This window comes from Pelodiscus sinensis, chromosome 18 (assembly GCF_049634645.1).
Source record: "Pelodiscus sinensis isolate JC-2024 chromosome 18, ASM4963464v1, whole genome shotgun sequence".
In the NCBI taxonomy this organism is placed as follows: Eukaryota; Metazoa; Chordata; order Testudines; family Trionychidae; genus Pelodiscus; species Pelodiscus sinensis.
In genome coordinates this window covers 24359554-24374612 of record NC_134728.1, presented here as the reverse complement: position 1 = coordinate 24374612, position 15059 = coordinate 24359554, and the positions used below count along the sequence as shown (strand labels likewise).

The following is a 15059-nucleotide window of genomic DNA, read 5'->3' as shown; positions in this document are numbered from 1 at the left end:
CACTGGGAGGAGACGGGTGGGCATGCACAGGGCCCAGCTAGAATGCAAGTGGCCTCTCCCTTAAGAACAGTCATTGACGTCACCACAGTCCCCTCAAGGTGAGACACGCAGAGGTTAAGTGACGTGCCCAGGGCCATAAAGAGAGCTGGCATCTGACTCGGGAGTTCCTGGCTCCCAGTTCTGTGCTTGGACCATTTCACGGTTCCCCTCCCTATGCTGGGAAGTGGCCTGCTGACGCTGTGGAGTGGGATTGTTGGTGGCTCTTCTGGCTGTTCGGGGCATCTAATACCGCTGTGGCAGAGCAAGAGGTTCGGGGCTTTCTGGGATGAGCCAGACCCAGAGGCTCTTATTAAGTCGCCTCACAAGGATCAGCTTTAGTTTGCTCTAGTGTTGGGGCCAGGCCTCTTCCTAATAGACCTGTTGGGGGAGCCAGAACTGGTTCCCGCCTACCTGCCCTAGCATCACCACCACAAGCACCAAATGGGCGATACTGTTCTGCTACTCAAGGTGCCCCTTGGCTGCCAATTCTCTCCTCTGCCTACTGGCAGCAGCCTCCCCAGCCTTTAAATCAATGGCACCTTGCAGGGGGGTTGCTGTGCTTTCCTGTCCTCTGTGGCCGACCTTCGCTCAAGGTGACAGGCTCTCAAATCCTTTCCGGTTGCTTTGTGAGGTCTCTCCGTGCACGCTTCTTTCCCAGACGCTTTCCAGCAGCGCCAGTCGCTGTACAGCACCTCTAATCTAAGCCCTGTCTCTCTCTCTCCTGCACAACATGCTTTCGTTTAGGAGAAAAGTGGATGTCAGGTGTGTATCTGAGTTATTGTGTGTTTTGTTTTAAAGCCAACTTCCTCACTGGGTGGGCTAAAGGGTGACGGGGAGGGGGTTGTTTCATGATCCATTTATGATCCGTGGTCACAGTTGCATTTGGCTCCCTTTGTTTTGGTCTCCCCCCCCCCCCATGGAGCTTTTATAGATTCATTCTCTAGCTACTAAATAGCCCTGCTTATACCACGGTGACGTGAATTCAGTCCCCTTTTTTCACTCAGGTCTGGCACTTTCTCTCCCCACCCCCTCCCAACAAAGCACTTCCTACCTGTTTGTTTTCTCTCCCCCTTGTGTTTCTCCCATTCATTCAAGCCATCGGTGCACCTTGATTTACAATGGCAATGGGGGAGGAAGGCAGGACAAAGTGGGGAATGCTCTCCCGCTGCCTCCCTGAAATTCCTGACACTGCACCCCTTGCTGCGTTGTCTCTTCTGCTCTCCCAGTGGCTTTCTTGCCAACTCTTTACGCTCCACCTAGCTCACTGCCTGCAGGTGGAAACAGAATGGGCTGCAGCAGGAATGGTGCCGAATTTGTTCTTCATTGGAACCAAGCATGTGCTTTTTAATAAGCGTGCATGCACCGACAAGCCTGTCTGTAGATTCATTTCAGAGCTCTTAAGGTGCGCCGGCCAAAAAGCCATGCTTCAGGGAACTCGCAGGCTCTGCTGGCAAAGGCTGTGCTGTGAGACGCATCTTTCTGGATTCTTATGCTTTCCCCTGCCGCTTTCTTAAAATGTGAAGGGAACATTTAAGATTGCAACATCGAGCACTAGTGGGCCAGATAACTCCCTGGCTGAGGTTTCTCCTGCTGTGTTCCTTATGTAGTGTTGCTCAAATGGAAATTTTCCGTTCCCAACTCCTTGCTTTGGTTTTGGTTATTAACTCAAGCCATAAAATCTCTCTAATGTGCAAAGTGGCTGAATTCAGTGTTGCAGAAGAAACCTTAACATTGGGAGTTCCCTGACCCCCTTTTGAAAGTTTGACTTTTGTAATCTTAATTTTGTTCCAACACTGGCTTTTGTTTCTAATGGCTATTCCTAAAAGGAGGAATTTGTCTATTGCAGATTCTGGCTTGTACCAACATCTGAGGGAGGTTTAACCCTCCCTCCCCCCCATCCCTTGCACAAAAGACAACTCTGCTTTCCATCTGAATTACATTTGCTCACTATTGCTATTTTCCCAAAGTGTGTCTCCTTTGTATGTGCTGCAGGAAGTCTGAGAACAAAATGTCTATCTCTGCAGCATATACAAAGGAGACACGCTTTGCAGGTAGAGTTCTCTTGGGGAATTTTAAGGTGCAGTACACGGGGGGGAAAGACATCCATTTCAAGCTATAATACCCCACAGTATCCAATGTAGCAGTATTGCTGTGACCTTTAATTTATCAGAGGAAAAAAACCCATCTTTTTAGAAAGCAGATTCATGCCGTGCTGTTAGGGGAGAGATTAATCGGTACGTGTTGAATGATTGAAAGTACTTAATCTTCTGCCGAACACACTGAGATGTGCAGAAGTTCCTGGGATAACCACCCACCTTGTCAAGCTTTCTCGCTGACCTAGCAGCAGAGCTGGCATTCTAGCCCCATGTTCTGAATGCAGTTAGCCTGAAACCTAGTGATTTTGTTTTCCTTTTGCAGAGTATCATTAGAAAAATATGTGGCAGATGGAAAATCCTGCCTGGTGATACATCCCGGCCCTTTGGTATTGGAACGAGAGCCATGTAACCTCTCATGAAACGTGTCTGGTTGAGCGGGTTACAAAGTCCAGCCCACGCTTGGTTTTGAATCCATCTCGGTTGGTTTATGGGTTTGCTCCGAAACCACACAGAGCTCAGTGTCTTCAGTTTTCTTCTGGGGTCACTGATCTTTGTTTCAACTCAGTTAAACTTGAGACAGATCAGTATGTGTGGCGTGAAAGAGGACCAGTGTATGAACCCCAATAGAATGAAACCGTGAAGAGTCTCCCATCCTTGGGTTAAAGAGGTGGGACTGAGGTGTATAGCCAGGAAGTGACTAAAAAGCTGGGAAGATGGTAAGTGTCTGCCTCCTGTGCTTTAGCAGACTATCTTATAAAAGCTGGGAAGGACTGTCAAAGTCAGTTTGTGGACTAGCACAGCAAATTTGTAAAAGGAGCTGCCCTATTCCATTAACACTCTTCCCCGCCCTCCCCCCCCCCCGAAGATGCTAAAGTCAAGGTTGACTGGGAGCATTTTAAATGCTCATGTATGCACTGTAGAGATGCTCCCCCACCCCAATATGAATAATTAGATCTCCCAAACTTTGTGTGGTTTCAGATCGGCCTCAGGTTCAGCCCTGTATGAATTATTTGTGTGTTCCTAGTACCTAGGAGCCCTGTCCTAGGACCAGGCCCATTGTGCTAGCTGCTGTACAAACACAGAGCAAACCGAGCTCCTGCCCCAAGCTGCTGCTAACCGCACCGTGGGTCACCAAAGCCTCACAGCTCAGCTGTAGGACTCTGAGACCCAGGGCCTGTTCACTACCACAGCTGTAACTGACACCTCAGTCAACCCCAGCCTGGTTACCATGTGACTGAACACAGCAGGCCACGATTTCCAAAAGTGGCTAGGAACTTTACCTGCTTCTTTTGTTCCCCCCCCCCTTTTTGGGGGGGGGAGGGGAAGATGTTTTTAAAGGTTTCAGAGGGGTGGCACTTGCTGAAAAGTCCCACCTGTGATGTGCCTCAAACACTGAGGCCCCTGGGAGGAGGAGTCACTCCTGGGAACCTGGGCTGTGGCATAATGTGCTATGGGTCCAGTTAAGGAATCCTGATACAGCTAGAATCACCTGAAATCATTGTCTCCATGCTTGCCTTCCCCTTCCTCCCAGGATGGGTCCCTCTCCCTCCTCCCCCTGCCATCTTCAGCAAAGCTGGACTGTCCTGTCGCATTGGCTAGGCTGGAAGGATTGAGGTTTATCCTGCTCAGTCGTTCGAGCTGGTCAAAAATTTTCTGTTGGAACAGTTTTGCTTTGGAAAATGCTGATTCAATGAAATCAAATTGTTCTTGCAAAATGTATTGGGTGTTGTTAGTTTCCCTGTCAAAAATACTAACTAAATATTTTATTAAGACTTAAGATAGTTTGAGTAAAAATGATTACGATTGAAACAGTAAAAACCCATGTTCAACCTTGATCAAAATGAAATATTTTGGGATATTTTTCAGGGGCGGGGGAGAGCCAAAGTGGGGCTGTCTACCGTTGCTGTCTATTGTAGCTACTTACTTGGCTCCCGTTCCTGTAGTCTCTGAGCACATCACCACCTTCAGCATACATGTAGGCCCGTGTTTCATAAACTATGTTCCGCAGAACACTGGTGTTCTGTGAACAAATTGCAGGTGTGCTGCAACCTCTTCTTTGTTTTTGTCTTTTTTTTTTTTTAAGAAAACTTTCATAGGTGTTCCGCATAAAAAATATTATTGTTTGGTGTTCCATGGTCTCAAAAAGTTTAAGAAACATTGCTGTAGACCACAGCCCTGGGAGATGGACAGTGCTGATATCCCCCTGTTGCAGGTGGGGCACTGAGAGAAAGTGACTTGCCCAAGACCTCACTGGCCAGGGTGCAAACATGGGCATGTTATTGGAAAAAGCTTTTGTGTGCAGTTTCGCTGGGTCACGGGATTGTCACAAACATTGCACCAGCCTTGTAAATAGATGTGCTCGATAACGTGACAATATTCATGCATTTCATTCTATAGGATAAAAACACCTGCAAAGTGGGTCATGAAATGGACTGAGTCACCCAAGGCTGAGGGGTAGAGATCTAAGTTTTGGGTTAGCCCATTGTACAGGGAGGGCCTTGCAGGGAATCTGCATTTGCTCAGGGGCTGAGGCAGAGGGTGAGAATCTGCAAGGTGTGTTTGGGTGCCTTTTGATAAGCTCAGACCATCTCTTATAACATGCTTTTAAAAATAGTTCTCCATTCTGACCACATTAATACTCTGGGAAAGTCTCTCAAGACCCTTCTCAGGAATCTGCAAAGTTATTGTAGATTTGTTTACCCAGAAGTCACAGTACATTAGACACATTTCTCCCCCGCCCCTTAAAAAAATCTGACTGATTGAACCGTCTCTGTACTATGTGGCTGCTGTCTCCCGTCACACAGACCTTCCTGCCTGCCTGTGACCCACTTACAAGAATCCCCCAAGACATCCCAGTGAAAATCTGGGAACTGATGCAACAAAGTGGCCACCATGGATTTGTTTTCTCAGTTCACCAGTCTGAGCATCGTGGGAGATCGGTGCCAGTGGACATGACGACCATACTTTATCGTGCCACGATGGTGGCCTGGACTCTCACTTTATCTATTTCTTAGCACTTATATCTGTTTAAAAGTGTGCTTAGATCAGGGCTGGGCAACCTATGGCCCAAGGGCTGCATGTGGTCCAGAGGAGTTCTGTGTATGGCCCACGAGACCTTTTGTTTACAATTTCCATCCCCATGTCTCCCCCCCCCCCCCCACACACCAGTATTTCTAAAATGACACACACGAAAAGCAAGGGTATGTGAAGGGAGGTGTGTGCTGGTTGCACACAGCATTGACCGTGAGAGTCGTGTGCTCCCTCTGCAGCCAATCAAAGTGCTACTGTGGTTCAGTTGGCACAGCCACAAATTCTAGATACATACGGTCTGGGGGAGGGATAGCTCAGTGGTTTGAGCATTGGCCTGCTAAACCCAGCGTTGTGACTTCAATCCTTGAGGGGGCCATTTAGGGATCTGGGGCAAATCTGTCAGGGATGGTGCTTGGTCCGGCCATGAGGGCAGGGGATTGGACTCGATGACCTCCCAAGGCCCCTTCCAGTTCTGTGAGAGAGGTATATCTCCATATATTATATAAGTGCAGTTAGCAAAATGACCCTATCCTGGGAGGCGGTCTTGGTTCTGAGAATCTTGCGGCCTGCTGAGATGGAGGAAGGCCACTGGGAGGTGGTCGTTCCAGGGAGTCTGTGCTGTCGCTGTCTAGGGAACAGCTTGTTGGAGTCTCAGAACTCTCCGTTCTGAGGCAGTGTGTTCTCAAATCCACGTGGAGAGTTTGTCTATCCAGCAGCCGCCTCCTCACCAGCTGCAGGCCTTGTGAAATTCTGCAAGATGAAGACGCCAAACCACCTGGGCGTGCAGGGAGAGAGTTCAGGGTTAGTCACTAGGAGAGGAAGAGGCACCACCTGGAGCTGGAGCCACTGCTGCCTTCCTCACCTCTCCCCTATTGTTGGCTTCTCATAAAGCGTATGGCACCGCACCTCACGAGGGCATAGCCAGCAGCTCATGTGCTGCTCCAGGAAAAGCTGAGCTCCTAGGCAGCTTCCTAAAGTGATTTCTGGGATAGCACTGCAGGAGCCCTGAGACCTCCGGGCAGCACAGTACTGAAGCATGGATCCACAGGCAGGGCCAGCTCGAGCCATTCCTGTGCCACAGGCAGCGGGCGTGCAACGCATGTGTGGCTCCGCCCCCGGCACACTGCGCACCTTACAGCTGCCATCGGGCGCGCGGCCCCGGGCACACAGCGCCTTATGGCAGCTCTAAGGGGCGCCGGGCGTGCAGCGCCTCTTACAGCCTATGGGGGGCACCCTGGGCAACTGCCTGGCTAACCCCTCCCTTAATCCGGCCCTGTCCACAGGCACCGACTTTTACTTTTCCCTGGGGTGCTCTGCTCCTTCCACGAGGCCCCCGTCTTTGGTCCACCTTTTCCCTTCCCCAGGCCTCTACTTGCTGGTCTCTGCCCTTCCCCAAGCTCCTCCCTGAGCTGCCAGTCTTGCACAAAACTGCTGCGGCTGTGGTTCTCCAGACCAGTGTCCCCTTGTGCAGCCACTCAGGAGAGATGGCAGTGCCGCCCAGCTGATTAGCAGTGCACTCACTAGTGCCGCCCAGCTGATTAGCAGTGCACTCACCAGTGCCGCCCAGCTGATTAGCCGTGCACTCACGGGTAGCTGCGTGTTTCAAGGGATGGTGCACATGCACGTGTCTTGGTGCACAGAAACACATTTTTCTGCACATGGATGGAAAAAATGTGCACATGGGTAGAAAAGATTAGAGGGAACACTGCTGCAGACCCAGAGCCCCCACAGAGAGGCACCTAGGCATGGATCTGTTTCTGCTGGGAAAGCTCCTCCCCCAGTCATGTAAGCCCCTGAGACAGCATCAGTGATAGGGTGAGATGACCTGAAACAGGACCCTCCTGTTCCCAGTGCATTCAAAAGATCAAGCCCTTCTGAGTGCTATTCATGCCTCAATCACGCATCTCTCACACTCCATCACTTCCCTTTTTCCCCCTCTCTTCCTCCTTGTTGCTTACCGTCTTTGCCAGCCCACTTTATTTTTTATTGTCACTGCTTTTTTCTGTTCTTGTTTTTTCCTTTTCCTTCTCTGCTTCCTTGTTTTTTCTGCTCTCTTGGATTTCCAGTGCTTCACCCTTCAGCCAGACTTGGTTCAAATTCAGATGGCTCCAAAGGTATTTTCAGTGGGTGTCTGATGTGCTTTTTTTAAGTAAGGAGTTTCCTTATTTAAAAGGCTGTCACCTGTGCCTGTGTATATGTGAGGGTGATCTCACAGCAACTATGGCCATTGCACACCTTATGGGATCAACGTGGTAGCCACACTGGTTAACTCAGCAATGCCATTTTATTTGACCCCCTGGCCCATTAAATCTTGGCCAGAGCACCACACTGCGCTGTGTGCTCAGAGTGGTTCTGAGGGCTGGGGAGGGAGGGGCAGCTTGCCATGCTCTGGGCAACGCAGAGGGCTGGCTGCCTCTGGCTCCGCCCCCCCCATTAATGCCCCGCCCCCTCTGGGAACCCTGGAGCTGGTCTCCCCACATGCACCTTGATCAGTGGCCTGTGGAGAGTGTTGGCTCCCCTGTGCAGCTGTTATGCTGGTCAGTGACAACATCCAAGCAAATGCTTGAGGCTGCGGAGGATCAGGGCCCTCTGCCTATTCAGGGTTCAGTATCTGCCTCTTGTTTGGTGCAGTAAATCCGAGCCCAAAAGAACTAGGGGCTAAATCGTCCGAGGTGGTGAGCAATTGTAACTCCCCCCCCCCCCCAATTGATGGGAGTTGCAGGGTCTCAGCACTTCAACCTCGGCCCTCTGTGAGCAAACCTCTGCCTTTAGTCCCCCTTCTAGCTTGGATATTGCCCCCAGGGTTTGTAACGTGCCCTTGCAGATGGCACTTAAAGGTGAATTTCTAGTGACTGTTGGAGGGAGCAGTTGTGCTTGATGGTAAAAATAATATTGAGAGCAAAGAGTGATGATTCAGTGGGCCAACAAATTCAGCTGCTCATCTGTGCAACGAACTAGGGTTGCCACTTTGGCTTGGGCATATTCCTGGAGGTTTCATTACATGACACAATCTTTAACTTCAGGTTAATCTTGGAGGACTGGGTTCGAGAAGGTGGGAAGGTTGGGGCTCTAGGTGGGCCCCCAGACTCCAACCTGAACTAACTCTCCCTGAACCTTGGAGCGCATGTCCCGCGCCCTGCTAACTCTAAATCCTATTTCAGTCCAGTCCGATTGCAGCTGTGGGTTCCTTCTCCCAGTTCAGTAAAGCTGTGGGTGCCGAACAGTGGCCTAAGCAAAAACAGTCTAGAAGAACTAGGCTGGAAATAAGGCTGGTGCTGTTGACTTCCCTGAAGGGACCAGGGTTGCCTGTTTGTTCGCAATACCTCCAGCCCTGGGACTCTGTGATCTCTTGGTTGTCAGCTGCGTGTGGGGAGGTAGGAGGGGAGACTTCACTTCTAGAGACGTTCCTCTTTTTGAATGTGTCTCCTCTCTCCCTCTCTTTGTCTCTTCTAGGGAAGGGGACTGGTGGCTGGCACACTCCCTCACGACAGGACAAACCGGCTACATCCCCAGTAACTATGTCGCACCCTCAGACTCCATCCAGGCTGAAGAGTAATTGAAACTTTTTAGACAGTTTAAAGGAACAGTACACGCCGCCTGCCAAGTCTGTTTTATTCCAGACATTTGTGTAGCCTCGGAAAGGCCTTTGTGGGCTTTTTGAGCTTGCCACTCTCTTAAACATTGTGTTGGTTTTCCTGGGCGTGCTCAGTGCCAAATGTGAAGACAAGATATGTTTTCATGCCATATACTGTGATATCCATCTTGAGCAATTGTGAAGAGATGGTCCTGTGTAGTAGATGTGGCCCTAGAAGATCTCATTTCTTTTCAAGCCACATAAGCATTTAGCTGCATATGCAAATATTAACTAGTTTGCATATGCAAATTAGATGGCTGCACGCCAGTAGGCACGTTTGCACCTGCAGTGCCTCTATTTGTGCATGCAATTGCACAGGAGGTCTGTGCAAACTAGGCACGTGCAATTTGGCTGCAGTACTAATTTTTATGTAAATCTGCCATGATGGGTTGCACACACCATGCTTGAAGGCTTGGTAGGGCTAATCCCAAGTCTCACAGCCTCCCATTTGCACATAGCTGCAAGCACTCCCATAGCTCCCACTACCCCGTGAAAATAACACACACTTGCTGCTCCACATCTGGGGAGGGATCTTACAGTAACACTGGGCTGGGATGCCTTGACGGACACTTCAATTAGGCAGTCACTTTTCTTTTCTGTGATTTTGGGGGTAGGGTTTTGCAATGTACCTAATTAGATCTTTCCCAAGAGATCCCTGGCCGTTGGGGTTTGGGAGCTCCATGGGATGCCTCTGGCTGTTAATGCAGCCCTTGGCTCTAGCAGTCGGAGCTGAGAGGGAGGAGACGTTGGGGCATCACTCGCTACAAGGTGGTAGCAGTAGAAGAGGGTCTAAGTCCAGGGGGATTTCTTTAGGCTGATCTGTTCCTCGCTCTTCCAGGTGGTATTTTGGCAAGATCACTCGCCGGGAGTCAGAGCGGCTGCTGCTCAATTCTGAGACGCCCCGAGGAACGTTCCTGGTCAGGGAGAGTGAAACCACCAAAGGTAAGAGGGTCCCCAGCAGGCCCTTAGCTCCATGACGAGAGCCTCGCAGGCAGGTTAAGTCTTGGAGAACCATCCTTACGTGATGCTGTGGTGGGTGTGTGGAGGCACAAGAGGATGGGGGGTTAGTCTGCTGGGGCCAGGCATCTCCATGGGCTCGGCGTTTCCTCTCGCAAAGGCGGAATGGGGAGATGCCAGCTGGCATTGCGGAGAGCCCCCCGCCCCAGTGGGAACAGGGGTTCTCTGTGCCCTCAACCCCATATCGTGCCCCCTGTCCTGTGGCTAAAGGGGCAGCCTATCTACAGCATTCCCACAGCCCCTTGTCCTGTACCAACAGATAGAACTGACCCTTCCGGCTTTTAACCCCTTGTGTTTTGAATCTCCTCGCTCAGCCAGCCTGTTTCAATGGGCAGTTCCTTCTACCCTTCCCCCCCCCCCCAAGGTGATTGGCTGAGAGCGGCTGGGATTGACACGTCGGGTGTAAACAGTCTCCGATCTTGTGCTCGCCTTTTTCCCCCTCCGGGAGAACAGCGCAAAAACTGGGTCACTCAGCTGGGAATAGCTGGGTAACCAATGGCAACGGGGAACTCTGCAGTTCCCTCCTTCCTGTAATGCCAGGGGCCATTGGGTTCGAGCTGCTTCATGGAGACCGTGTGGGGGTCTGGCTGGGGGGAGGGGCAGTCTAGCTTGTACCCCGGCAGCGGCAGAGAGCCGGGGCGTGAATTACATCCGCTCTGGCTGCTTGTATGTGCTGCGATCTTACCAGCCTTGTTCTGATCCGGGCACGCTCAGTGCAAGCAGCACAATTCCTCTACGGAGTCATGCAGAGACCTACACTTGGGGGTGTGGTAATAAGCTAATGGAACGGGGATGGAGGGGGAGTTGAATGTTGTGTGTCTGACACTATTAACTGGCTGAGCTCTGACGCGGTCTCCAAGCTGCTTGTGGAAAGCACAGTCCCAGGCCCCAAGCTCTATGTGCAGGCATAAGCTGCTGGCAGGGATGGTGAAGTTTGGGCCTGGTAGACACAGGGGCATGTGGAAGCTTACGGAGCAACCTTCCCTCTAGAGGGAGCCCTGTATGCTTCAGGTTTGGAGCTGGGCACGTGATTCCCGGTTGGCCTGCAGATGCTCACCAAGCTTTCATTGAGTTAGCGTGCTAGAAATAGTGTTGCTGGGGAAGTATGGGCAGCAGCAGGCCTGCTGATGGGACACGGAGGGTATGTCTATACTAGCTCAGTAGTTCGAGCTAGGTGGGCAAATGGGGGCAACTGGAGTTGCAAATGAAGCCTGGGATTTAAATATCCGAGGTGTATCGGTAGTTCAAATTAGAGATCCTAATTCGAACTACCTACTCCATGCTGTGTGTAGCCGTGGGCACAGAGTTCGGACTAAGGGGGATTTAAAAATGGCAACTCCCGGGAAGATGCAAATGAAGCCCGGGATATTTAAATCTCGGGCTTCATTTGCAACTCCGGCTGCCCTCATTTGCCTACCTAGCTCGAACTACCGAGCTAGTTTAGACATACCCAAAGGGAACAATTGCTTAGGGGCCCAGCCTCAGATGCTGCTGCAGTAGCTCTGCTGAAAAGCATCTCTTGATGCAAAGACTTTCTTTGATATTTCCCAGACAGGTTCCAAGGCTGGGGCCTCGGAACCTGCCTAGGGCATAACAAAAGCATCCTTGAATCCAGAGACACTCCTGCGACTTTCCGTAGAGCAGGCAGGCTGGGTCCAGGGAAGGGAGGGGAGGCGAGGCTGCCCCGAGGGATGGGATTGGCCAGGGCAGAAATGCTAGAATCCTATCAGAAGCATCTCTCAGGAAGATATGGGTCACAACTGCACTAAAAATAATTGTGTAGACTTGAGCTAGAATTTGGGCAAGGTGGGAATTGCACCAAGTGCAAGTGTAGCTTATGTGCAGGGCCACCAATAGAGCGGGGGCGGGGGGGAAAGAGGGCAGTTGCCCCGGGGCCCAGTGATTTAAAAGGACCTAGGGCTCCTAGCTGCCGCCGCCACTACTGCAACAGCAGCCAGAGCCTTGTGCAGCATGCTCCAGGCACTCCAAAGGGCTGGCAGGAGGAGGCTAGCTCCAGCCCCCTCCCACCTTCTGCCCAATGCTCTGCCCCTTCTTCGAGCATGGATCCGAGCCCCCTCCCACCTTGCCCAGGGGCCTGGCAAGTTTCTCCGCAGCCCTGCCTAAGTGTACCAGAGTCGCTTTCCCTCTTCTGTTGTGCACTCATCATTGGGCGGAAGGTGGCACTGGTAACGTGACCTGGTAGTGGCTAAGATCTCGCCAGAGTCTGGGGCTCTGTACCAACACTTAGGAAGGCCATCCCTGCCGACAAGAGCTTAGCATTTAAATAGATTGGACAGAAGAAGGGTGACTATCCCCATTTTGCAGACTAGGAACTGAGGCCCAGGTTGCTGCTAAGAAGACTACGTGTTTCTACGGTTCAGGCCTGGAGCCAGGGCACATGGATTCTCTTCCTAACTTGGCCACTAGCTTGAGTGAGACCTTCCAGTTGCTTTATTGCTCTGCCTGAGTTTCCCCATCTGCACAGATGGCGTTGCACTTCTCAAGGGTATTTTTAGGCTTCATGCAGGGTGTGCCAGCTCCCATGATGTTACGAGGGGGGAAGAGGGGAATCAGCCAATATTGCAGGCCTCACAACGAAGTCCCAGCTCCTGGAATCGTAGGATTGTTTAGAAACATTTGGGGGTTTATTAACGCTTCCTGGTTGCAAAGAAAAGCTTGAAACCGGGCTCCCTCTCTGCTCCGCCTGCCCCTACAGACTCACGCATCAGAAGGCAAATAATAGACTTTGGGGGGGTTTTTTCATTTAAAAAATGTTATGGCTCTCTGGGGGGGAGGCTGACTCATTATTTTTGAACACTTGGGTTGGTGCATCTGTTAATGATTAATGTTAATTTGGGCCCCAAATGTAGGTCTGGGAGCTCCGGAAAACACGTCTTAGACTCAGCATTATTTTTTTATTTTTTTTAATGCCAGTGAAAATATGAATAAAGCACCAACCTTCCCCTGCAGACTTGCCCCCCACTGAACTCCAGAATCCAGGGCCCTCCTAAGCTGGAGGGAGGTGGGGTCTGGAGATTCGTGTGGGCCCTTCCTTTGAGAAGCGGATTGGTTTTAAACACAATTTTTAGCCTGTGGGACGTGTCCCTCTTGTTACCCACCTATCTGAGGCCTATAGCAGCACAACGCACGACTGCGTCCTGTCAGAAAGGGGGACACGGAGCCCTCAGGGTGCTCTCCCAACCCAGCTAGTCCTCTCTCTGGTAACTGGGATTTGGCTCGCTCCTGCCTCGGCAGATTCCTCCTTCGTTGCTTTTATTATTGTCTGGAGCCTTTCCCAGTCGTGCATTCATCTTGGCTCCTCTCGTATGGCAGCGTGCCCCGTTGCCAACCCAACCAGCACTAGCAGGCTCCCGAGGTCACGTTCTCCTTTGCCAGCTGTTTCCCCTCTTCCTATTCATAAATCAAACAGGGAGGCACCTTCTTTTCTTTCCTCACAGGGAGGTGAGGGCAGGGCCAGCTGCTCCTAGACATCGCACCAGAACAGTGTGCCTCTCCCTGTGCGTTCTGCTGCAGAGCAGTGTGCCCGTTGAAAGGGAAGTGACTGGCTGGCACCTGCCCTTTGTGTCCCCCTCAGTTCCAAACTGCTCGTTTCATCTTCCTTCCCCTCCACTCTTGTGCCCGGTTGAGGCAGTCCAGTGAAACTGGAACCAAGACGCCCGTGTGAGTGGGTGTGATGCACGTGTGTGATCCTGCGGTGTGTGAACTGGCCACCTAGCAGCACTGCAGGCCAGTGTGGAAAGGAGTGAAGGGACGGTATCCAGGAGGAGCTGCAGGGGGAATTCAGGGAGGTGCCATGTACACACTCGAACTAACACTGAGGGTTAATGACCGTGCAGTGGCCTAAAGCCAGGTCTTATGTTTCCTCCATGGCACCTCTGCCAAGCCCCCCAGCACTTCCTAGCATCACTCCGGGACACTGGCCTGGCACAGACAAGGCAGTGAATCACTCACATTGCTGCCTGAGCGGCTCAGTGATTGCTCCATGAAGCTCTCCCAGTATTACTGTGACCCCCACGCTGTTCAGTGGATGATGTTTGATGGCCTCCCTATGTGAGCAAACATAACTGGAGGCCTTCACTGGTGCTGACCTTGCCTGCTGCTCTGTACGAAGGAAACAGCGCCTGATCTCCCCACCCCTTCTTCTCCCCTGCCCCCCATGGGCCTGCTGTGAAGTCGCCATCCCATTGCACTGGCATGCCCAGAATCTCTTCCAGGGGCGTGGGATCCAGCTTCCCCGTGGGAGGGCACCGTCGGCAGGGCTGTATCTCCACGCCTTGCAGAGGCAAAGCACCAGGAAGGAAGCAGGGTGCAGCTGGCACAACTAATAGCTGTTTGCATTGGCTCTTCAATTATTCCCTCATTGGCTGCCTTAGGCCTCTTCAGTTCTTCCCCCATCAACCGAGTTACAAGTGCCCCAGCCTCGGCCCTTTCCCCTCCGTTTCCTTCCTGTGAACCTCCGAGGAAGGCGGTGTTATAATTGCTCATATCCCCCTGCTCTTGGGGTGTCCCCCTTGCGGAACAGGGCGTCTCCAGGGCAGAAGGACTAAGATGCACCTCTTCTTCCCACAGGTGCCTACTGCCTCTCGGTCTCTGACTTTGACAATGCCAAGGGGCTCAACGTGAAACACTACAAGATCCGCAAGCTGGACAGCGGTGGTTTCTACATCACCTCCCGCACACAGTTCAACAGCCTGCAGCAGCTGGTGGCCTATTACTCCAGTAGGTAGCGTGAGATGGGTATTAGATTGTACAGAATGCAGCTGAGACCCGTTCCCTGCCCTGCGTTCCTTTATGGCCTGTGCACAGTGCAGCAAGGCCTGGGAGAGCAGCTCCGGAAACCCAGGGCCCGTGGGTTAGTAATGATGGAGGAGGGGGTATATTGCCCCAAGAACAGGGCTTGAAGGAGGGGAGGAGGACTGCTGGAGAGGTGAGGGATGGGTAAGTGTATGGGGAACAGCCTGGTCAAAGCACAGCATTGATGGCGGGAGACATCAGAGGAGAATACCCCGAAGCGCACAGCTATAGGTGGGGCCAGGCTACATAAGCCTTGCATGTGAATTGAGACTCTATTGGTCGTCTCCTTGGCAATGGGGTGGGGTGCAGCTCCCTCAGTGGCTGCACTGATGGGACCCTAGCGTAGACAAGACTCCTGCAGTTTCTGATATCCAACCCCACTCGCTCTAGACTTGCCCCAGTCAGGGTTAGACAGGGCTGCTGCCTCT

At 51.8% G+C, this 15059-nt stretch overlaps 1 protein-coding gene across 2 annotated transcripts in view; it reads left to right on the top strand.

Moving 5' to 3' along the window:
- SRC (SRC proto-oncogene, non-receptor tyrosine kinase) overlaps positions 1-15059 on the top strand; it is an 85488-nt gene that overhangs the window by 57682 nt on the left and 12747 nt on the right. Inside the window, exons 5-8 of one of the 2 annotated variants that reach the window (XM_075901306.1) lie at positions 784-801; positions 8619-8717; positions 9638-9741; positions 14407-14556. In XM_075901306.1, coding sequence (XP_075757421.1) covers positions 784-801; positions 8619-8717; positions 9638-9741; positions 14407-14556 — 371 coding nt within the window. The remainder of the gene's footprint in view (positions 1-783; positions 802-8618; positions 8718-9637; positions 9742-14406; positions 14557-15059) is intronic. The other variant, XM_075901307.1, reaches the window with a different exon arrangement.